The sequence below is a fragment of the Mus caroli genome, chromosome 9 (genome assembly GCF_900094665.2).
Source record: "Mus caroli chromosome 9, CAROLI_EIJ_v1.1, whole genome shotgun sequence".
NCBI lineage: Eukaryota > Metazoa > Chordata > Mammalia > Rodentia > Muridae > Mus > Mus caroli.
In genome coordinates this window covers 39,434,124-39,456,957 of record NC_034578.1, presented here as the reverse complement: position 1 = coordinate 39,456,957, position 22,834 = coordinate 39,434,124, and the positions used below count along the sequence as shown (strand labels likewise).

General features: G+C 46.1%; 1 protein-coding gene across 2 annotated transcripts in view; it reads left to right on the top strand.

Annotated features, from left to right (window-relative positions):
• Positions 1–22,834, top strand: part of Grik4 (glutamate ionotropic receptor kainate type subunit 4) — a 301,102-nt gene that overhangs the window by 244,245 nt on the left and 34,023 nt on the right. For both annotated transcript variants that reach the window (XM_029482082.1, XM_029482083.1), the window contains one exon: positions 10,727–10,840. In XM_029482082.1, the coding sequence (XP_029337942.1) occupies positions 10,727–10,840 (114 nt within the window). The remainder of the gene's footprint in view (positions 1–10,726; positions 10,841–22,834) is intronic.

Here is a 22,834-nt window from a genome sequence, read left to right as displayed (position 1 = left end):
ACCCCCACAGTCTTTAGAGGCGCCCTCAGGGAGGTCTCTGGATATTTTTTGTGGTGCTCCCAGGAGTTGGATACTTTGTTTCAGCTAACAAAAACAGTCCTAATAACAAGCCTGTGAATCACACCAGTCCTAATTACAGGCCTGCAGAGTAGGAAGGAGATGAACTATGGTACCACAAGCTGCCATCCTGTCAGGGCACCAGAGCACCAGAGGAGCCTGCAGGAGCTTGCCAGGGCCTGCATTACTCAGGTCCTAAGCAGGCCTGGATCTCATAACAGGATGGCACAAGGCACATACAGTTAGTGTAGGAAAGGCCACTCACAGTTAAGGCTGCAGTCCTGAGAATTGATGGAGCCTGTGAGCCTTGCCCCATGTCAGCCTCCCCAACCCTGTCCCCAACCACCATCACCACTGCCTCCTAGACCCTAACAGACAGGGCTGGAACACCAGCAAAAGGGGAGTGGCCATAGGTGGGGCTTTAGTGTCTCTAAGCACATAGCCTTGTTAGAGATTAGCATCTCCACATGGACTGGATGATCTCAGTAATGGGCACTTAGATGTGTTGGGCAGGGGATGTAGCTCAGATGCAAGAGTGCTTGCCTGCCTAGCACGCTGGAGCCTCCGCGTCCTTTCTCAAACACGACATAAACTAAGTGTGGCGTCACACACTGTGATCCTGTTACCTGAGAGGTGGAGGAGGGAGGGTCAGAATTTAAAGCCATCTTTAGCTACATAGTGAGTTTGAGGCTAGGTTTGGTTATATAAGACCCAGCCTAGAAAGAAAAGGGAGGGAGAGAGGGAGAAAAAAAAAGTAAGAAGAAACAAGTGTATTATCCTGAAACCTCAAAGAGGCTTCTACTTTCATTCCTTGAGCTGTGTGAATTGGGGCCATTCTTCAGAAAGCCAGGAGTGGGGACAGCGGCCATGGTGGCAATGTGAGGAAGTCACTGAGACTCAAAGTCTGGATACTGTTTCCTTTCCACGCCACTATGACAAAAACAGTCTGAGGTGTGCATGATACATATCGATTTTCCCATCATGAGATTTCTTTGCACTCTTCAGAATCTACATCGAATTTTCTAAAGCAATCAGGTTAATAAATGAAATTAAAGTTAACGCTTTAAGCTACAGACAGAGTCATAGCAGCACTCTCTCCCGTGGCATGTCCTGTCCTGGCTGCTTTCTATGTGCTTCTTGATTTAAACTTTACAATATATTCATGGAGTATATGTTATCACTGCTTCTGTTTTCCACATGGGGAAACTGAGGCACAGAGATGCCAAGTAAGTGGCATCTATTGCATAGCCAGTATCTAGAGCCTAGAGGCTCTATCCTGAGCCAGTAAACTCTGCTTAAGTTGCCCTCACTGGGAACTGAGCTGAGAGACTCAGTGCTTGGCTCCTCTTTGAGGTTTTCGCCTGTTTGTTCCCTGATCACATCCATTCAGCAAGCGCTTCCTGGGTGCGAAGCAAAGGACAGACACTTCTGTAGACATGACCAAGACTGTAAATGACAGGTAGGGGTGCCTTGTCTCCTGGAACTCTCACTCTTCGAGATTACCGGTAGCTTGATCCACTAGCAAGATAATTTTAGATCATGGCCCTCACATAATGAAGATGAAGCAGGATAATGAGTCCAAGAGGGCTGGGAGTGGCCCATCACATGGGCATCCAGCGAAGGCTAGAGAGATGCCTCTGCATGGTAAAGTGCTTGCCATGCAAGCAGGAGTACCCAAGTTTGAATCTCTCGAACTCACATAAAGCTGCCATGGTAGGTATATCTGTGGTGCCAGTATTCCTATGGTGAGATGGGTGGCAGAGACAGGAAAATTCTGGAAGCTTGAAGCCTGGTTAGCCTAACACACAAGCAGTGAACAGTGAAGAGACCCTGCTAGTCAACTTTCTGTTGTTGTGATAAACACCATGACCAAAAAAGGAACGTGAGGAGAGAAGTGTTTATTTTCACTTACCACTTCCAGGTTACAACCCAGCATGGAGGGAAGTTTGAGCGGGAACTCAAAGCGGAAACCTAGAGACAGAAACTGAAGCAGGGACCATGAAGGAATGCTTACTGGCTCACTTCATGGCTTGTGTTCAGCTAACTTTGATAAACAGCCCAGACTTGCTGAGGAATGACACCGCCCACAGTGGGCTGGCCCTCCTACATCATTAACGATCAAGAAAATGCCCTCACAGACGTGCCATAGGCCAATCAGATGCAGGCAATTCCTCAACTGATATCCCCTTTACCCAGGTTTGACTAGGGTTCTATCAACTTGGCAAAAAAAAAACCTAACCTGCACAGAGACCCTGTCTTGCGATTTGGAAGGCAACGACTGGCGCCTAGAGTTGTCCTCTTTCCTCTACACACTTGCCATGCCACTCATGAGCCTGCACTCACATGTGGAAATGCACATACACACATGTACAAGAGAGAGAGAGAGAGAGAGAGAGAGAGAGAGAGAGAGAGAGAGAGAGAGAGAGAGAGGCAGGAGGCAGAGGGACACAGAGACAGAGAGGGACAGGGTGTTCAGAGGAAACAGGTCTAGTTTGAGGCAGAGCATTGCACTGTGTGTGTGCTTGGCAGAGCTTTGGTTCAGGCACATGTCTATCTGAGCACAAACAGCAGGAAGGAGCACGGTGAACAGACACGTGTCAGCGTGTCAGGGGACATCAAAAGTTAACACTCTCTTCTCAGTCCCCCGACCCAGCTCAGACCCTGTGCCCTATGGCTTCACCCTCAAGCGACGAGCTATCCCCTTCTCCCCACAGCCCGCAATCTTTCTTCCGATCTGTCCTCGAAGGCCAGTCACCGAGCCCTGTGCCCAGCCAAGTAAATATTTCATAGGGATTTTAATTTAACTCTAAGGGAATCCATCCAACCCTGAGAATAGACTGTCACCTCGAGAAATAGCACCAGGGATGACTTGGACCTAGGGATGACATTGCCACTCCCCCGATGAATGCTAATGGGTCTCTGGCATCTGCCTCCCCCAGCACCACTGTGACAGGCTGGGCACAGTGAGCAGGCATGTGAAGAGTGGCTGGGGCTCTCTCTGAATGGAAGCTTCTGGGGAACAGGCTTAGGGAGGAGGTTTGGGGAGGTGAGAAAACCTGTACAGATGACCGAACTGAGCATAAATTGTGTGTGTGTGTGTGTGCTAGCGCGCCTATACAGGTGACCAAAACTAGACACAATTGTATTCCCTTATCCTTCAGGAACAGCCAAGGGATGAGCTCCCTGTCTAAGCCACTGGGCAGGGACACGCAACGTTTTGTGGATGCCATGTGACTGCTAGGCATTTTCCCTGACCACTCCTGGTGGGTGGCGTGGGCATCCATCCTGATGATGCAAACAGGACGCCGTGCTATTATGGAGTGTAAGTGATGACTTCCCAGGCACACAAGAGCTAGCAGTGGCTGGCTGTGAGTCCCTGGCTCCATCAGAGTCCGTGCCTCCCTGCTCTGAGACTCCAGATCCCTGGGCATCTGCATAGATGGGGATGGCGGGAGAAAGGCCTGCATGCAGCAGGTGAAAAGATTGAAAGACAGAAGTGTGCAGATTCTCATCTGGAATGAATGGCGATGCTTTGCTAATTAACCTGGCTGAGCAGCAGAGAACTTGGCATGGAGAGCCTGGGGGGTAGAGGGGTGGGGCAGCTTCAGCACAGAGCAGGCCCTGTGGTTGGCTCCTGGCTTAGCCCAGACCTGCCTACTCTGTCCCTTCCAGAAGTGTAATTAGCACCCTGCTGACAATTGCTCTGGCCAATAAGGACCTGGGTTCCCTGCTAATGCTATCCTGGACATTAGGGGTTCATGATTAGAGAGTGGGGTGTGCGCCCTCTAGTGGGGAAACTGGGGTTTCAAGTCCCTTGACCTGATGAACAGAGAGAGGCACACTAGACTCTGCCTTCTCTCCTTCAGTGACTGAGAGGTGGGAGGGCTGGCTCCTGGAAAGATGAAAACTTCGAATGGTCCTGAGGATGGGTGGTGTTGGTGGCTGGATATTCACATGTTGATTATGTAACTGGTTTCAGAGAGGAATGGCTTCTAGACTTTGGTCCAGGGGTTACTCAGCAGGGGAGAGGGTGGAGAAGAGAGTACACATCATTTCATTAGACAGACACCAGTGCTCAGGGGACCAGTGAGTGGACACTGGCTGCAAAGGCAGGATGGACGATGTGGCTGGGAGTCTCAGGAAACTTGCCTTTTCTGCCCTTTTTGTGGGATTTGAGGGGGTACACAGGGTCTCTCAATATAACCCTAGCAGTCCTGGAACTCACTCTGTAGACCAGGTTGGCCTTGGACACGAAGAAATCCACCTGCCTCTGCTTCCCAAGTGCTGAGGTTAAAACTATGCTTCTAGCACACTCAGCTCACAGGAAACATCTCAAGAAAAAGCATAAAACCAGGAGACTTGAAGGTTCACTCATGTAATTCCAGCACCTAGGAGGCTGAGGCAGGAGGATTGTGAGTTCAAGGGCAGCCTTGTGATACATAGTGAGATCTTTCTATTTAAAAACAAAACAAAAATAAAACAGCAACAACAAAGCCTCACTGTCATGGTGCGAAGGTGAATTTTTCTAGAAAAAAAAAAGCCAATATTAACGACCATTTGTTAAAGTTATACTATATGCTAAGCACTGTGTTTCCAGTACAGGGTGTGCAATTTCCCTTAGCCTTAAGGGATCCCAAGTTGACCATTGTTATTGCTAAGCACTGTGCTTCACTTACAAGATGTACAATCTTAAGTAGCCTTAAAGGATCCTGAGTCAGCCATTGTTATCTCATGGTAAAGTGAGAAGTGGGCATGGGGAAGCCATGAGGGCTTACTAAAGTCTCAAGGCCAGCCTAGTCTAAAAGCAAGTTCCAGGACAGCCAGGATTAGGTTGAGAGATTCTGAACACTTAACCCCCAACCCAGCAAAAAAAAAAAAACAAAAAAAAACAAAAAACAAAAAACAAAAACAAAAAACAAACAAACAAACAAACAAACAAAAGCAGAGAAAGCTCCACCCACATCGGCCATCCTGCCTGTCCCCTGAGTACTGGCATCTGTCTAATAATGAAATGATGTGTACACGCTGTCCACCCTCTTCCCTGTTCAGTAACAACTGGAACAAAGTCAAGATGCCATTCCTCTCTCAATCCAGTTGCATAGTCACATGTGACTATCCAGTCATCAACTCCACCCGTCCTCCTGGCAGTGATGGACTTGAACCCAGTTTAGTGTGATGACCCAGGCAGAAGAGAGGCATGGCCTCAAAGTCCCTTCCCTTCTGGATGTCATAAAGAATGCCAGCCCCTTTCTCCAACCTTACCTGGCCTTGATTGAAATGTTCTGTGCTCTTCAGAGGCAATCTCCCGGGGGATGAGGGCTTTTGGGATGCTCAGCACCATCCTGTTCTGAGCAGCATTTCCTCCCAGAGCCTTACAGAGGTGGAGATGCAATTACAGAGTTAAGTAAAGGGCCATCAAGAAAGAGAAAGAATCCACGGGAGCAGCAGGCATAAGCTAGGCCCAAAGAGGCAAAGGGAGCGGAGGTGCAGGGGCACAGGACTTCCTGGGGCAGAAGCTGATCAGAGGAGCAGGAGAAGCTGATCTCAGCAGGAGTTGAGAGAATTTGTAAGGTGCTGGGGGTGGGGCAGGGCGGGGCTGGGGCGGGACTGGGGGCGGGGTACACCATCTACTCTTCCAGAGGTTCAGAGGATATAGAGAATGCCTACTTTCCACTTGGCAATTGTTTCCCCAGAGATACCCAATGAATGGGATGATGTGAGGCCTGAGAGGGCCCCAACATGGGTCACACAGAAGCACAAGGTCATTGTGGCTTTCCACAATGCCAGGGCCCTGCTAGAAAGCCTGCCACTCACTGTGGGCTCAGCTGTGTTTCCTTTTGAGCTGAGCTCCAGTGTCATGTTCAGCAGCAGCCTCATCACCACCATCATCCAACAACAGATGTGAACCAGGCCCATGCTCACAACCCACTAATACTCCCTCACTGACCTTTCCCCTACTGCAGAAAGTGGGTTCTGATTACCCCCACTTGATGGATAAGCACACTGAGGCCAGAAGAAGTGAAATTACTTGTCCAAGATCATACAGCAAGAGTTGAGCCAGGCCTGTCCCACACCGAAGGCTCAGCCAACACCTACTGATATGATACAGCGGCACCCTACAGTTTGTACAGCCTCTAGGCTCCTCCATGCGATCATCTCTCTTCATTCGCCTATTGTCTGCAGAGGCAGACATTAAACCTTGTCCGGAGCCACATGACTAAGTCACCATGAGTTAGGGGTAGCCTTATCCATGCCTAGGGGAAAACCATAGGTTGGGGAAGCAAGCCAGGGTACTAGGAGACTCGATGTAGGCCAAGAGAGAGGATTTTGCACAAAATGGGGCAGTGACTGTCTTAAAATGGCAGCCAAGGTTACCAGCTTTGTCCACTGGGGGTAGCCAGGCTCTGTGGCTGCCAACGGATGTCCTCATCATCAGGGAAGTACCAGGGGAGACTGTGGGCTCAAGCAGCCTGAGCAGACAGGTTCCTACTGTGAACATGCTCTTGGTCCTAGCCCAGACCCAGTTACCCACAGAAGCCAAAGCGAGCTTTGAGCTTTGATGTCAAACAGGGGTCTGCTTTATGATCCCCGTTAACCTCCAAAGAGACGAAGGGTGGTGGTTTTGGAAGTCACCTCTAGGCCAGCCCCTGCCTGGCCCAACCATGTAAATTCCACGAACATCTAGGAGATAAAAGGTGGCATCCCTCAGAGGTAGCATACAAAGGCCTTCATAGAACACTTTCAATCAAAACTAAGCAAAGGAGTAAAGCCTGGTGCTCATGGGGAATACGTTTAAACACTTGTGTGTGTGTGTGTGTGTGTGTGTGTGTGTGTGTGTGTGTGTGTGTGTGTGTATTCTCTTTTCCTGTCTCTGATCTCAGCCTGACTTTTGGCCTGGTCTATTTTCCCAACCGTAGGAAGCCAGGGTCAGGTCTGAGCCCCACCTGGATCTTCCCACCCTTTCTGGATCCAGGTTTCTACAGTTGCTGCCTAGCCTGGGATCCAGACTGTGCCCTGGGCATCGTGTCCTCATCCATACCACACCATGCCATTCTGCCAGCATTACCTCCTGGGGCAGAGTGGGGACCAGCTAAAGGAAGTCACGTGACCTCGAGCAGGGCAGAAAGCCTAGGACTGATATCTGGGAAAGCCAGGGAGCTCCCTGGCTGGACCCTTCCCCTTCATGGTTAAGGAGACCATTCCTGTTGAAGAAAAGCTTGCCAGGATAACAGTGAGGCTGGAGACCAGCTGTGACAAGATCCAGATCCCCTCATCTGCCATCCATTGCTCCTTCCCATGGGGAACATAACCCTTTGCCACCCCCCACCAAGGCCCCAGACAGGCTGCCATGTGCCCATGTTCCCCTCCACCCCCCAGCCTCCAGCCTTAGACTCCAAAGCAGTCATGTAGTCTCAACCCCCTTGCTTGTTAGTGTGTCTTCATGGCACATTATCTCCTCATCTGAAGGCTGCTTTATAGCATAATGTCTTTTTAACTAAGGTAAAAGAAAATGAACACACATCTTTTGGAATACTCTGATCCCACGTGATCATGGCTGGCACCCCGGGGTGCGCTGAAGCCAAGGTAGATAATTACTCTTTTATACTGAGTCAATTAAATATAAAAAACAGCCGCCACCAAACCTCTTGCCTGTTTCTTGTAGCTTGCTACTGCTGCTGCTGCTGCTTCCCTGCCCCCCAACTTATTCCAGCCTGAGGAGAAAGGGAAGAGAGATGGGGTGAGAGGCACCGCCAAATCAGCTTTGCCAGCCAAAAGGCGGTTTTTCTATGTGGGGTCCAGTTTGGGGAAGAAATGGCCTGTATGTGCTGGGAGCATGCGGTTCCCACCTACACAGGTGGAGGGGAGAAGGATGTAGCCCATTTCCGGCGCTCTGTCCATATGGACATATGGATTGCTCTGGCATTCATCATGCCTTTGTTGGCCAACATAAATAAACTTGCAAAATGATTTCCAAATTGTTACCCAAAGTTTACCCCTTTTACAGAAAAGCTGAGCGTGGAAAAAGGAAATCCGGGGTCATGACGATTTACTTTGGTTAATTGATTTGGAGTTCTGAGAAAAGAAATCACCAGAGAAAAGAGCAGATGCTATGTTTACCCCTTGACTGTTTTTTGTCAACTTAATCATTTTGAAAATTTTAATTAGTGTGTGTGTGTGTGTGATGAGTATGCAGCGGCATATGACAATGTGTACACAAAAGAGGACACTGGTGTCTGACTGTATCATTCTCCCCTTACTGCTTTGAGAAAGGGTCTCTCGCTGAACTGGAAGCTTATGTTTGGCTCAGTGAGCTCCTGGTATCCATCTGTCTCCACCCCCATCAGTGCTAGGGTTACAGGCATGCCTTGATTTTTATGTAGGTGCTATGGATTTAAATCTAGGTTCTCACACTCGCACAAGCATTCTTACCCAGTCCCAATCTTAATTTCCTGTATGTGTGTGTGTGTGTGTGTGTGTGTGTCCATATGTGGAGGTGAGGTAGAGGTCAACTTCAAGTCATTCCTCAAGAACTGTTACTCACCTTGATATTTTGTGGCAGGGTCCCTAACTAGTTTGGAGCTCACCAATTAGGCTAAGCTGACCAGCCAGTAAGCACCATGGATGTACATGGGCATAGCTGAAGGCCCATTGAGATTACAAGTGTGCATCGCTAATAACACAGTCTTAAGCATGGATACTGGGGATCCATCTCCTATCTGCATGCTTGCACAGAAAGCACTGTTGGTCACGCCATCTCCCCAGCCCCTTGTTGTCTTAATGTTTACTTCAGTTGCTTTATTCTAATTATTTCAATGCGTGCTCCTTCCCACTCAGGTCTCAGGCAGAGCTATGCCCCTACTCTACAGCACACCCACGGGTGTAGCATTGCCCCTGCAGGCCTCTAGCCTGACTTTGTTGTTCTGCATTCAGCTCACCAGCTGAATTCAAGTCAGTATCTCTGGGAAGCTGAGGTTCTGAAAGGCCCAGGCAAGCCTCTGAAGAGTTCCCCGAGATGGAGATGCTGACAATCTACTAATCAAACCCCACTCTGTCACCAAGGGCTGATTCACTTGGTGGCAGTCATCAACACTTTCAGAAATAGGAAACAAGCCGCTCACTTTCCCCCTTCTTCATTAAAGCCCTCGTTCATCTGCACTCTGGTTTCTTTGAAGGACGGCTCTACTTGATTAGGGTCTAAGTTTGCTAACCTTTGCTGGGGCATGAATTGAGGATGGGAGGCTGGCATGAAGATGTTGAAAGTGAAACTTGATAGGTTTATGCTTCCTGAGCCTGAGTCACATCAGCATCTGAATTGGATACTATCCATTGCTGTGACCAAAAGCCTAGCAACAACTTAAACAGGAGAGGTTTGTTTTGGTTCACAGTTCAAAGAACAGAGTCCATCACGGCGTGGTAGGCGGGGTAGCAGATGTTTCAGACCATGGCATGCACTAGAAGCTGAGAGAGGCAGATACAGAGACACAGAGACACACAGAGAGAGACAGAGATACACAGAGACACAGAGAGAGACAGAGAAACACAGAGAGACAGAGAGTGAGACATAGAGAGAAAGAGACAGACAGACAGACACAGAGAAAGAGAGACAGAGATGAGACAGAGATAACATGTCCCTGGATGCCAAACTATAATCACAAGCTCCGCCATTCAGGCCCTGTCTTCTAGCTAGGCTCCAAAGGTCCCAAAAGATTGTGCAACCTCCCTAAACCATAAATACCACATGTTCCAACACAAGAGCCCATGGGTGGGTGGGGGGAATATTCACATATAAAGTGTAACAGTGTCCTACTTTCTTTGCAATGGTTTGGCGGTCATCAAATGCCTGTGCACATGTATGCATGCTCTGGGTATTCAAACCCACTCAGGACTCATGGCTCTGTGGACACTTCACTTTTTCTCCCTGTTTTTTTTTTTTTTTTTTTGATGAAATGTATTGCCTGAGTGGTAAATGTGGCTTTTAACTCTTTGGTCTTAAATATTAAAACATAGGTTAGAATCAATCGCTATGAATACAGAATCTAACCCTGGGCTCCGGGAAGAAAGTCAAGAGTTCACATTTTAATTGGTCCAGTGGGTGGTGTGGATAGATATAGGTGACCCCAGAGGCTGCATTTCGAGCAGTATGTTAAAGAATTGCTGTGAAGAACGGAACCCTCTCTTCACTGTACATTGTGGATGAGGCTATATAGTCCTAGACAGGCACATTGACTAAGCTTGATCAATTCTTTACTTAGGGAGAGTGCACACTAGAACCGAGTACTGGCTCTGGGCTTTCCCAGGGCCCCAGGTATTGGCTTGCAGACAATAGGGAAGGGTTTCTTTTCATCAGGATGGACTTAAATTGGATCTAAGGAAGAATTTCTGACAGAGAAGAATATGGAGGAAGTCTGCCCAGAAGGTCTCTTTTCCTGGAATGTTTAGAAGTTGTATCTGAACAGTCTGATTGTCTTTTCTCATGCTTGAAACTTACCTACGAATTCAGAGGGGTCTACCCGTAAGAAAACATGGATCCCAGCTTCCACATGGGTCCTTCTGAGAGCCATGGTTTAGATCCTGACAGAGCCAAGAAGCCTGACCAGAGTGACACCTCCTCTGCAGTGACAGCCTCTGGTCCTACCTCCTCTGATAGTTTCTCTCTATGTCCTTTCAGAAAGCGGATCTGGCTGTGGCGGGCCTCACCATCACAGCCGAACGTGAGAAAGTGATCGATTTCTCCAAGCCATTCATGACGCTGGGAATTAGTATTCTTTACAGAGTTCATATGGTAAGAGACTTATTTTACAAGCATTTATGCCATTAAAGTTATTTGCATGCAAACACCGAGTTATATGGTAATAATGGATGACTCACAGAAATATTTAGATTTCGAGACTTAAATGCAAATGCGCTGGGCTATTTTTTTCCTCCATCAGCTGCAGGAACTTACAAACAGAGGAGATGGAAAAGTCGAACTTGGGAGCTTTCCAGCCAAGATGGCTTCTGTCTCTAAATAGGGATGGCCGAGAGAGCCACTTGGTACATAATGTGTCAGTGACTGGCTTCAGTTACGCTCTTCCAGAAGGTAGGGACTAAAGCTTAGATAAGTGCCAGCATGCTTAGGGCTCCTCTGCCTCCAGGGTCCACTGTATCCACTCTGGACATTGTAAGATGTGGGATTATGGGCTTTGCCCTCTCTTGCTTACTGGTGCTGACAAATACAAAGCTGGGGTCTATACCTGCTAAACCCAGGCGTTTACATTCCTTCTTTCTTTGCTTTTACTTTTTTAAAGGATTTTTTTCTGGCTATGAAAAGCATCAAATGAATACATAGGAATACCACAGTAGCGAGCCAAAGATAGACATGGCATCTGAGTGTCTTGCCTAGTGAAAAGATCAGGAAAGAGTCATTCTGGCTGTGGGCCATCCATCAAATGGATCATCACTCCGTGGCCAGCCAACAATAGAAACATCCTCGCTTCCATTATTAGACCAGAATATTCTTCCTTGCCTCCTTCACCTAAACTACCTCTAGGTGTACAGCTGTCATATAGATTTCCCTGTATTCTAGTCACTTTCTGTGGTCATAATTTAACTGTCACACTTCTCCAGGATGTAACCTGACACCATGAGTCACTGTGACAATGGCTCTCATTTATTGAGTACCTCTGTGTCCCAGTCACTGTGAGGTAGAGTCTAGTATAGGAATGAACTGTGTCCCTTTAAAATGTGTGCTGAAATCCTAAGCCCTGTACCTAGACACGTGCCTTATTTGGAAAGAGAGTCCTTTCCAATATTATGAAAAGTTAAAGATAAAGTTTAGCAGGACTGCCCATAGCCCTCCACCCTGGCTTCTGCAAGAGGAGACCCCGAGTGTCTTTGCAGCTTCAGTCTGGTTCAGAGAAATCCTGCTTTAGAGGAGAAACAAGTTGCCAATGGGCGTGTCCCTCTTATGTATAAATCTGAATTTCCCCTGGGGAATTGGAGAGGGCCTTTGTAGCTATGGCCAGGTTTCTCCAGGACAGAAGTCACTGTGCTGCAAGAGCATGTCCCACTAGCGGGCTTGACTTAGCAGAGATATGCTGTTCTCTGCTGGGCTACCTGGCTGGAAAAGATGGCCAGAAGAAGAGATAGGTGTTGAGTGTTAAGCTCTACAGAGAGAGACAGGACAGTGAGGACTCACTCCATTAGAACCATACGGCTAACGGCTCTGTGCCTTGTGGAGAAAAGAGGCTGTGATCCTCCGAAACTGTATCCTCCCTTGTCCTATTGTGATGAAAGCTCCCACTTAGTGAGAGCATCTGTATCCCAGACACTTGTGGGTACCTGTGATGTGGACTCTGGTTTGATGTTCAATTGTGTCCTCTTCAAAGTACATGTTGAAGTCCCAATTCCACAGACCCATACACATGACCTCACTGGGAAATAGAGTTCTTGCCGGTGTAATAAAGAGGTAAGGTAAAGGCATGCTGGATTTGGATAGGTCCTTGCCCAATCACTAGCCAGCATCTTGCAAAATGAAGAGAATTTGGCTGGATGAGGTGGGACATGTTTTAATACCAGCAGTAGAGAGTCAGCGACCTTTTTGGGAATTCAAGCCCAGTCCTCCCTACCTAGCAAATTCCATGCCAGTCACACTTACATAGTAAGTGTTGTGTATTTAAAAGCCAAGGATATGTTTTATAGAGCTCGGAGGTATGATGTGGTGGAAGGAGGTACTTCAGCAGGTGGTACCCATGCTGAAGCATCCCTCCCTGCTGAGATACCAGCCATACAAAGGGTCTAGTATAGAATAGAATTTATTTGGGGACATGGGAAGAGGAGTTGAGAAGGGAGTGGAGGTAGAGAAAGAGAAGGGACAGAGGACAGAGGGAGGGAGGGAGGGAGGGAGGGAGAGAGAGAGAGAGAGAGAGAGAGAGAGAGAGAGAGAGAGAGAGAGAGAAGAGGCAGACCAGGAACATGTGGAGGGGGGAGGGGAGAGAGGGCAAAAGGGGTCAGGGAGAGCGAAGGGGGTCAGGGAGTCAGAGAGAGTAAGAGAGGGGGAGAGGCTAACTGGTCCCTTTTATAGCAAGCCAGGCCTACCTGGCTGTTGCTAGGTAACTGTTGGGCGGAGTGAAGAAGGAATGCCAACAGTAAGACTTTGCTTTAAGATAATTGTTTTTGAGGGGTCGGGGATTTGGACACAGATGCACAGGGGAGAAGGCTGTGTGGAATCAAACACAGAAACTGCAGGGTGGCATCTCCATGCCAACGAGCATCAGTGATCACCAGCAACCACACAGGTTAGGAGAGATGAGAACCCTCCCCTAGGGGCTTCAGAGAAAGCCAGGCTCTGCTGTCACATCAATGGGCTTCTATCCTCAATAGCTGGGAGATGACACATTTCTGTCATTGTAAGCCTCTCCGTTGTGGACTCTGTCTTGGCCATCCCAGGAAACTGACACAGTTGGGCTGTGCTTATTTTAGAAATGAGGGCACCGGATATGATCTGTTTGAAAAGTAGGTCAAGGGCACATGCTAGGTATTCATACATGCTAATCACATGTTAGTAAGCCAAAGAACATGCTAACCACATGTTAGTAAGACAAAGAACAAGGTATAAGTTCAGCCTCGCTAACTTTAAGTAGTTAGCCAAACACCCGTACCTGTGTGGTCTTTGGTAACTTCCTGCAGGGTACACTCAGCCCTTCCCATTGGACTGTTCTTTAAGAGAAAGTGGACAAGTACTAAAACCCCATCTCACAGAGCAGGAAACCAAATTCACACCTGGGGCTATCTCAAGGAGAGGCTTGGACTCAGTCTTCTCTCTCCGTGATGGGGATCTGGACTTCCAGCAAGCCCCACGCCTCCAGCTTCCTCTCCCCTTTCTCTCTTGAGCTCCAAGAGGGTTTCCAAAAGAAATGGAGACATGCATCCTTTCAACATACTACCATGCTCTGGCCAGCTGTAAAAACCCAATCAGGCTATGGCCTTGATTTCTCGATTAATATTGAGGGAGCTAGAACACAGGGGAGACCCGTTGACCTACGGGCAGCACTGAGATAGAGGGACACATAGCTGGGATGCTCATCACAGGGCACAACAGAATCAAATAGAACCTCTGTCCAGTACTACACCTTAGTCACCAATCCTGTGGACATCCTAAATGAGATCACCAACCAAACATTTTCTATCACCTACCTCACAAATCTGCAGCTATGTTAGTCCCTTGCAGTAGTTCTTGGGAAATTAAATCTTGTATGTCAACTTGCAACACTACAGCTTCTTCAGATGTGTGACCAACCATTAGTCCATGTGTTTTTTAGAAAAGTCTTTTAGAGTCATGGTGACATCTGTAATTATTGTCTAGAACTCGTTGCCATAAAGATGCCCCCTTCCAGCCTTTGCCTTTGAATCCTTTCAGCCTCTCCCCATGTATCTATGTCCAAATTTCCCACTTTAGAAGGATTCTCATTATTGTCACAGGGATCACCTTTTTTTTTTAAGATTTATTTATTTTATTATATGTAAGCACACTGTAGCTGTCTTCAGTCACTCCAGAAGTGGCCATCAGATCTCATTACGGATGGTTGTGAGCTACCATGTGGTTGCTGGGATTTGAACTCAGGACCTTCAGAAGAGCAGTCAGTACTCTTAACCACAGAACCATCTCTCCAGCTCCTACAGGGATCACCTTAATCCAGTATGATTTTATCTTAACTCTCCATAACATTTTCAAGGACTCTATTTTCAAATGAGCTTGCGTAGTCACATATAAAAGTCATGGGAGTTAAGATTTCAACACCATTTTGAGAGGGACACAAACCAACCCCAAGAATGTAAGATGGCCTTTTTCAATTAGTTTAATGCTATAAGAACAAAAATGAAAAAAAAAAAAAAAAAGAAAAAATGCTATAAGAAAAAAATGCTATAAGAACAAAAAGAGAATTTCTAAAGAAGGAATTCTGTCCCAGGCCAAAGCATAAATATGCCTCAGATCAGAGCCTGTTGATCTTTTGGACTTATAAATTCCTACAGTCATATGAGCTAATCCTTTAAAATCAATCTAAATATGATAGATAGGCAGATGAATGCATGGATAGGTAGATAGATAGATAGATAGATAGATAGATAGATAGATAGATAGATAGATAGATAATCAATGTATAATAAATAGATGGTAGATAATAGGTAAATAGATACATTCATACACACATATACAATAGGTAGATGGATAGATTGTTTAGTCAAAGTTCTACTGCTGGTAAGAGACACAGTGACTATGGCAACTTTTATAAAGTTTAATTGGAGCTGGCTTACTGTTTAGTCCATTCTCGTCATGGCAGGATGCATGGTGACATGCAGGCAGGCGTGGTGCTGGAGAGGTAGCTGAGTCCTACAGCCAGACTGGCAAGAAGCATGAACAGAACAAGACAATGGGCCTAGTTAGGGCTTCTGAAACCCCAAAGGCCACCTCCAGTGACACAGTTCCTCCAAGAAGCTCACACCTCCTAATCTCTGCTAAGTAACGCCACTCCCTAATGCCCAAGCATTGCATAGATGAGAATGGGGGCCATTTCTATTCAAACCATGACATAAATATACAGAAAATTGATATTTAGATGATAGGTAAGTAGATAGACAGAGAGACAGATGGAGGACTTATAGATGATATGATGTGATATGATATAGCTATAGGAATATATAAATATGTATGTACCTATACTCCCCCCATCATTTCTGTTTCTCTGGAGAACCTAACTGACCAGTACAGTCTATCAGATTGGTTCAGAATTCCCCCTCTCTCCAGCTCTACCTTAGAGGCTCTAGTATGCCACATAGCTGCTCAGAACTAATTTATAATGAGGCCAAACTGAGTGAAAAACGAGTTCTGGCACAAACAAGTTACACTGAGCAGACCTGACAGTTTATGCATTTATTCAACAAATATTTACTGAGTACATTCTGCGTGTGAGGCACTATGCTTAGAAAGTTCCAGAAACTCAACTGGTGAGAGAACATTCCTAAATTGGCTGAAGCTGAGGAGAGCTAGTAAGAATGTACGCAGCTGTATCAGGATGCTAGCATCTGCCAGGCGGAGTCTGCCACCAGAGCCCCATATAAACCTACACAGAGATGCTGCCTTCAAAAGAATAGTGCCAATGTGATGAAATTAAGATTAAATAATGGGTGTTTACTGGTTTGTGAATTTTCTCTGATTGATGGTTATCTTTGAGCAAAAATATAGCTAATTTGTCCTCATTTATAATCTATAAGAATCTAGAATCTCTTTCTCCCATATCTATAAGGTCACCTGACTAATGAGTAACTGTTACCAGAAGGTGAGCATCTGCCTGCAGTCAAATCTGTATGCAAACATCAGAGTACTTCACTCAGTACAAATGCCTAGGCAAGGGCTGTTTTTATTCATTTATTCATTTTTAACAGAAAACCATGAAATTTGTATGTATTCACAGGGTACCTTGCATTATGTGTTTACATTGCATAGTGTAATCCCAGTTACGCACAATTGCAAAACCCTCCGGAGAGTTAGCAGAATGGCTCGGTGCGCACAGTGCTTGCTGTGCAGGCCTAAGGACCTGAGTTCGGATCCCCTTTGACCCATGAAACACCTAGTGTAATGGTGTCATCTGTGGTGGTTGGCATGGAATGCTTCCTAAGGCTCATATATTTAAATACTTAGTCACCAGGGAGCAGGAGAGTTTGAGAAAGATTAGGTGTCATGGCTTTGTTGAAAGAGTGTCCCTGAGAATGGGCTTAAAAAGCCCATTCCATGTCCAGTGTCTTTTTCTCTGCCTGCTGCCTATGGATCTGCTTGTAAAGCTCTCAGCTACTGCTCCAACACTATGATGATAATGGACTAATCCCCATGAACCTCTAAACAAGCTCCCAATTAAATGCTTTCATTTCTAAGAGTTGTCATGGTCATGGTGTCTCTTCACAGCAATAGAACATGAACTAAGACAGCATCTGCATTCCAGTGCGTTGGAGGTGGAAACAGGTAGACTACAGATTCTCATGGGCTAGCCAGTCTGGTTGAAACAAAGAGTTCCAGGTCCAATGAGAGACTGTCCCCAAAACAAGCTGGAGTATGATAAAAGACACACAATAACAGCATCTGGCCTCTGAATTTGCAAGCATGGACACATATACACACCATACACACATACACACACACTATACAAAACACACTACACACATCACACATACACAGTACAGGTACATCACACGTACACACTACAAGTGCATACACACATGCACACACACACACACACACACCCTCCAGAATAATAAATGGTGGCTAGCATGTTTCTGAAATTTAAAGATGATCAGAAACACTTTATGAATTCCCAACACTTTTCAAATTGTTTTGCATATAGGTCATTAAACATTCATTAGGGGATATTCTCTTTATTCCTAACATTCCTAACATCACAGAATAATGTTTCTGTTCAGCCATCTCTAAGACCAAAATAAGAACATTCCCTGCTACTTGACAAGCCAGCTCGGGAGTCTGGCTTTGGCATGTTGACCCTTTGAACTCTTTGTAACTCTTCATCCCTAGCACCCGAGTCACCATGTCTCCTGATGTTTCTGGTGCCTCTCCATCACCTTGACTAAATCCCCTGTCTTCATCCTTTCCCTCCCCTCTGTGTCCTTGCCTTCTTCCCTAGCTAATGCCACTCTAACTCTAGACTCCTCTCTGAACTCCAGCAGCATGTACCTGCACATGGCTACTTCCCTCTACCTGGATTGCTAATAGAGACAACTCACAGGCTGTTCCAGACAGTAGGGAAGGGCTTCCTTTCAATAGGATGGGTTAAGTCGGATCTAAGGAAGAACATTCTAACATAGAAGACTATTAGCAAGCTTGGCCAGAGCATTTGCTGCCCTGGGATATTTGGAGATTGAATCTGAATTGTCTCCTTCAGCAAGCTGGTTCCTCTTCCTCTGTCTCAGCTCAGATAATGTCACCTCATTCAGTGACCTGAGCTGACTCCTCTTTCTTCACCCCTAACACTGCTTAAACTCTAGATAATCTCCAATTATTTTCTGCTTCTCTCTAACCTCAGCTGCTGTTACTACAGTAGCTTAGAGTGTCCCTAATGGAAAAGTGTCTCCTATTCACTTACTATCACAACCAAAGACCACAGTCATCATCAGCATTCACTAAGAAATAATGGTGAGCTTTCTTTCCCCGTGTCTTCATTGCCACCTTTGCCCTCTTCCCCCACAGTAAACCCCACATGGAACTGTAAAACACAAAAAGAAATAATGGTGAAGATTCTGGACTCTAGCCTGGTTGCCTGCTGTTGATGCTGGAAGGGACAGTTATTCGCTAGAGATCACATGCACCTCTGTTGCTTCATCTGTAGAAATAAATGAGTTGTCCTGTGCAGATTAAATGAGAACACACATGCAGTGCTCCCAGAGCAGTGTCTGCTGTGTGCACAGGAAATGTTCACTATTATATGTACTAAATACAGGAGAATTGCTCCTCACTTCATTCCAGGCCTCACACTGCAGCCTGAAAGTTGATTGCTTGATTGCCTTACAAATTTAATCATATCAACCCCACACTCCAGATCATTTACCAGCTGCCCAATCTCTTAGCATGGCATGCATTACAATTGCCTCCCCTCACCTCCTTATCTAGGTTCACACTCATATTCTGTCCCCTCAACAACAGAACAAAATCATCACTGCCCTTCTATACCCAGCTCAAATGTCATGTGGTCTCTCCCACCCAACCCCCTCTCTTCTCTCAGTGGCTGCTATCTATTATACACTTTCATGATGCATTCAAGTTTTCTCTCTCATCTCTTAACAAGACCCCAGTATGGGGTATAATAAGGAAAAGCTACTGTTTTGTCAGACAAGAATTTTAGATACTACTTTTGATTTGGAAAATGTGGTGATTCTAAACATATAGTATTTCTTGATAGGCACATGAAAATAAAGTGGGAAGGCGAGAGAGAAGAGTGAAGGCCATATCCAGTGGCCCTGTGGTCAGTGAGCACCATCCTCTCAGTAGAACAACACTGAGCCCCAGAAAGCCAATTTATGCTAGGGAGGTCCAGTATGCTAGTATGCAATAAAAAAAAATTTTTTTTTATTTCTGTTCTTTATCCCAATTGGTCTTGAGACAGACATTTTAGGCAGCCTGCTATATCATCCATACCTGCCACCTGAACTTATTGTTCTCTCTGGCAATGTCTACACACCCAACGCACAGCACAGCATCTGTATTCGTTACTTTTCTTCCTGCTGTGACAGAGTCCCTGACAAAGCAACTAAGAAGAGAAAGGAGGGCTTATTTTGGCTTCTAGTTTGAGAGCACAGTCTATAACAGCAGAGCAAGCCTGGCAGAAGAAATGTGAGACTGCTCATCACATTGTATTCACAATCAAGAAGCAGAGAGCGACAGATGCTGGTGCCTTCCTTCTGTCTTTCCTATTATCATGTAAGACCCCCGCCCATGAGATGCTGCAGCCCACACTCAGAGTAGGGCTTTCCACCTAGGCTAAACTTCTCTAGGAAAGCCCCCCCAGACATCTGCAGAGCTGTGTCTCCTAGGGGGATTCCAAATCTAGTCAAGTTGCTAGTGAAGAATCACCATCATCACATCATCCACCCGAGAAAGCACCAGGATCCATCCTTGCCTGGGACCAGCTGGGATTCTAAGCCATGCACTCATGGGTGGACCTTTAGAATCTGGAGTGGCTTCATCTTTGATGCTTCAAAGTTGGTAGTCATGTGACAGGATCTGGATCGAGTTCAAGGCGTATGAGTCCCCTGGCAAATTAACTCATTTCTTTTTAATGAGAAGTTTGGTGTTTAGTCTAGTAGTTTATCTCCAAGGGGATTTTGTTTTCAAGAGTTGTAAGGCATTGATGCGCACTGTGAATTCTCAACTATGTGTAAGAAGAGGAGAGAACAGCCAGGAAAAAAAAAAAACCATATTTGACAGAGTATATCTTGTGGTTTTCTGTCTTTTTTCCCCCTGATGCAGCAATTTACCTCATGACATTTTTGCTCAGACTAATATTAAAGTAAGTTTGTATTCCTCAAGCACTCCCTGTCTGTTGTAGTAAGGTAATATTGGAATATGCCAGAACCCAACCTGGGATACAACATTTGGCCCATTTAACCCCCAAATGGGTAAATCTCGTTTAAATAATTTCATGTTGGCTTCTGCAGGGAGGTTGGATTGATGTCTAAGACATAGCATGTTGACGCACCGCTTTTGATTTATGAGACGCTTCCACACAGGCTCTCGTTGAGTGCAGCAGTGCCAGAGACAGGTGGGATGGTTTTTAATGCATGGATTAGGAGGTTGGAACCCTGCAAACCTGGTCCCTCAGTCGGCACTGAAGCCAAGTTTCCTGTCTCCAGGTCCCAAATACTGTCAGTGACTTGTCCCATCCTGTAGTAAGTCTATTCCTCCCATGTAGAGGACATGCATTGACTAGGTGCTTGTTCGAGGCTCTTTCCTATCTGAGGACTCAACCTGTGAGATCTGTGAAGCCACACAAGGTCTCTAGCCTTGTGTGCCTGATATGCCTTGGATAGGGAAGCTCCATTGTCTTTTCCTTTGCTTTGCTCTCGGAGTCTTTTCCCTCAAAAAAACAAACAAAACCCTAATAAGAGAAAAGGTAATAATCAGATGTGTGGTGGTTTGAATGAGAATGGACTCATGGGCTCATATGTTTGAATGCTTGGTCCTCAGCTAGTAGAACTGTTTGGGAAGGATTAGGGGTAAGGCCGTGTTGGAGAGTATATGTGTCTCTGGAGGTGGGTTTGAGGTTTTAAAGACCCAGTCTGTCTGTCTGTCTGTCTGTCTGTGTGTGTCTCTCTCTCTGTGTCACACACACACATGCACACACACACACACACACACACACACACACACACACACACACACACACACACACACAGAGGCATGCACGCATGCATGTACCTGTGCTGCCTACAGATAAAGTTATAAAGCTCTCAGCTACTGCTCCAGCACCATCCCTACTGCATGCCACCATGCTCCCCACCATTGAAGATCCTGGACTAACCCTATGAAACTATAATCAAGCCCCCAAGTAAATGCTTCCTTTTATAAGAGTTACCTTGGTTGTGGTGTCCCTTCACAGCAACAGGACAGTAACTAAGGTAGTCAGCAACTAAAACGTGAGAGAGAAATAAATGTCAAATGGAGCTAAGGCCTGGCATTTTCTGGGTGTGTTATCGGTTTTCCAGGCCGGTCAGTTTCATCTCAGCAAGGCTGTCTAGGAACATGGAAAGCTCTAAGCAGTCAGCAAGTCACTTCTAAGTTATTAGTCTGTTATAAGGTGGTCAAAATGAATCATGTCCATGTCCCCAAAGCTGAGTAACTTGATGGCATAACTCGCCATTAGAAATATAGACCCCTGGATAGTCATTGTAATATTGGATGTTTATAGATGGAGCTCCCTCAGGAGATCAGGTTGTCATATCAGCATTGTTCTCCTAACAATCCCATTCATCCTTCCTGTGCATCATCATGTTCTGCTTTTATGACAGAAGAAGAAAAACAAGATGCCCAGAGATGGTGAGTGGCTTGCCTAGGCCTGACCACTCAGTGAGTCAAGGTTAAGGCTAGAATGGGAACTTGGGTGTCTCCAAGCCTGATCTCCAAGCAGAGAAGTAAGAATAGATATGTCCATGTGTGCGATATATTGAAAAACAGCTTTCTAGGTGTTTTGTATGGAAGGGAGGTAGCTGCTTGCTTACTTCATCCTCCTGGGCTTAAAGGCAGAGTATACACTAAGCCTCACTATACAAGACACATCCTACAGATTAACCACATGCACGAGCTTTTGCAATCATATATAACTTCCTCTGCCTCTCCCAGGCTGAGTGCCTGATGATACTCTATCTCCTTCCCTTTTCAACCTTAGAGGATGTTATTGACCACTGACCATTCCTGGCGCTTGACTATCTAACAAGAAACCACTCTATAAACTGCTGTTACATTCTGTAAACACTCCAGTTTACATGGAACACATGACACAGATCATATGGTAACCCCTGGCCAGTGACGTGCTGGAGAGATAGGGCACGGGGAGGAGAAAGAGAGATGACATCACTGGTGTCACATGTAGGAAAATGTCGTTGAGGCACACTGCCCTCCCACAGTTCCAAGAGCAGCTGCCTCCTGTCTGCTTCATTCTTTGGGAAAGCTGAAATGGAACTTAGTTCTAAGGATTGGAATCAGAGGCAGCCCTAATGACATGTGACTAATCCCAGCACTCACGAGGAAGAGACAAGAAGATAGTCTGTCTTCAAGAGTACGTTTGAAGTCAGCTTGAGCTACACAGCGAGTTCAAGTCTAGCCTAGACTACTTGTCTCAGCAAAACAAAGCAATAGCAACAACAAATAGACCACTGGTTTCTGAGATCCATCCTTCTAGGATGAAGGCCAGGTTGCCCTAGCTGCTTCCCTCAAGAACCCTGGAGAGCCCTTCTGATTCATGTGGTACAACCACAGGAACATGAAGAATTTGGAAAAGTGATTGTGGCCAGACAGCCATCTCCTCCCTCAAGTATCTTTATCCTGTGTCATCATAGGACAGAAAGTAGTATTTCTGGTCCACTAGGGGAAGATATCAGTATAAAAGGAAGACCCCTCCTCTGTCATACACCATCCTTCCTTTCATTCCTGCCTGCCATTAGAGAAAGAGAGAGAGAGAAAGCAGTGTGTGGGGACATGGACACACACACACACACATACACACACACACACACACACACA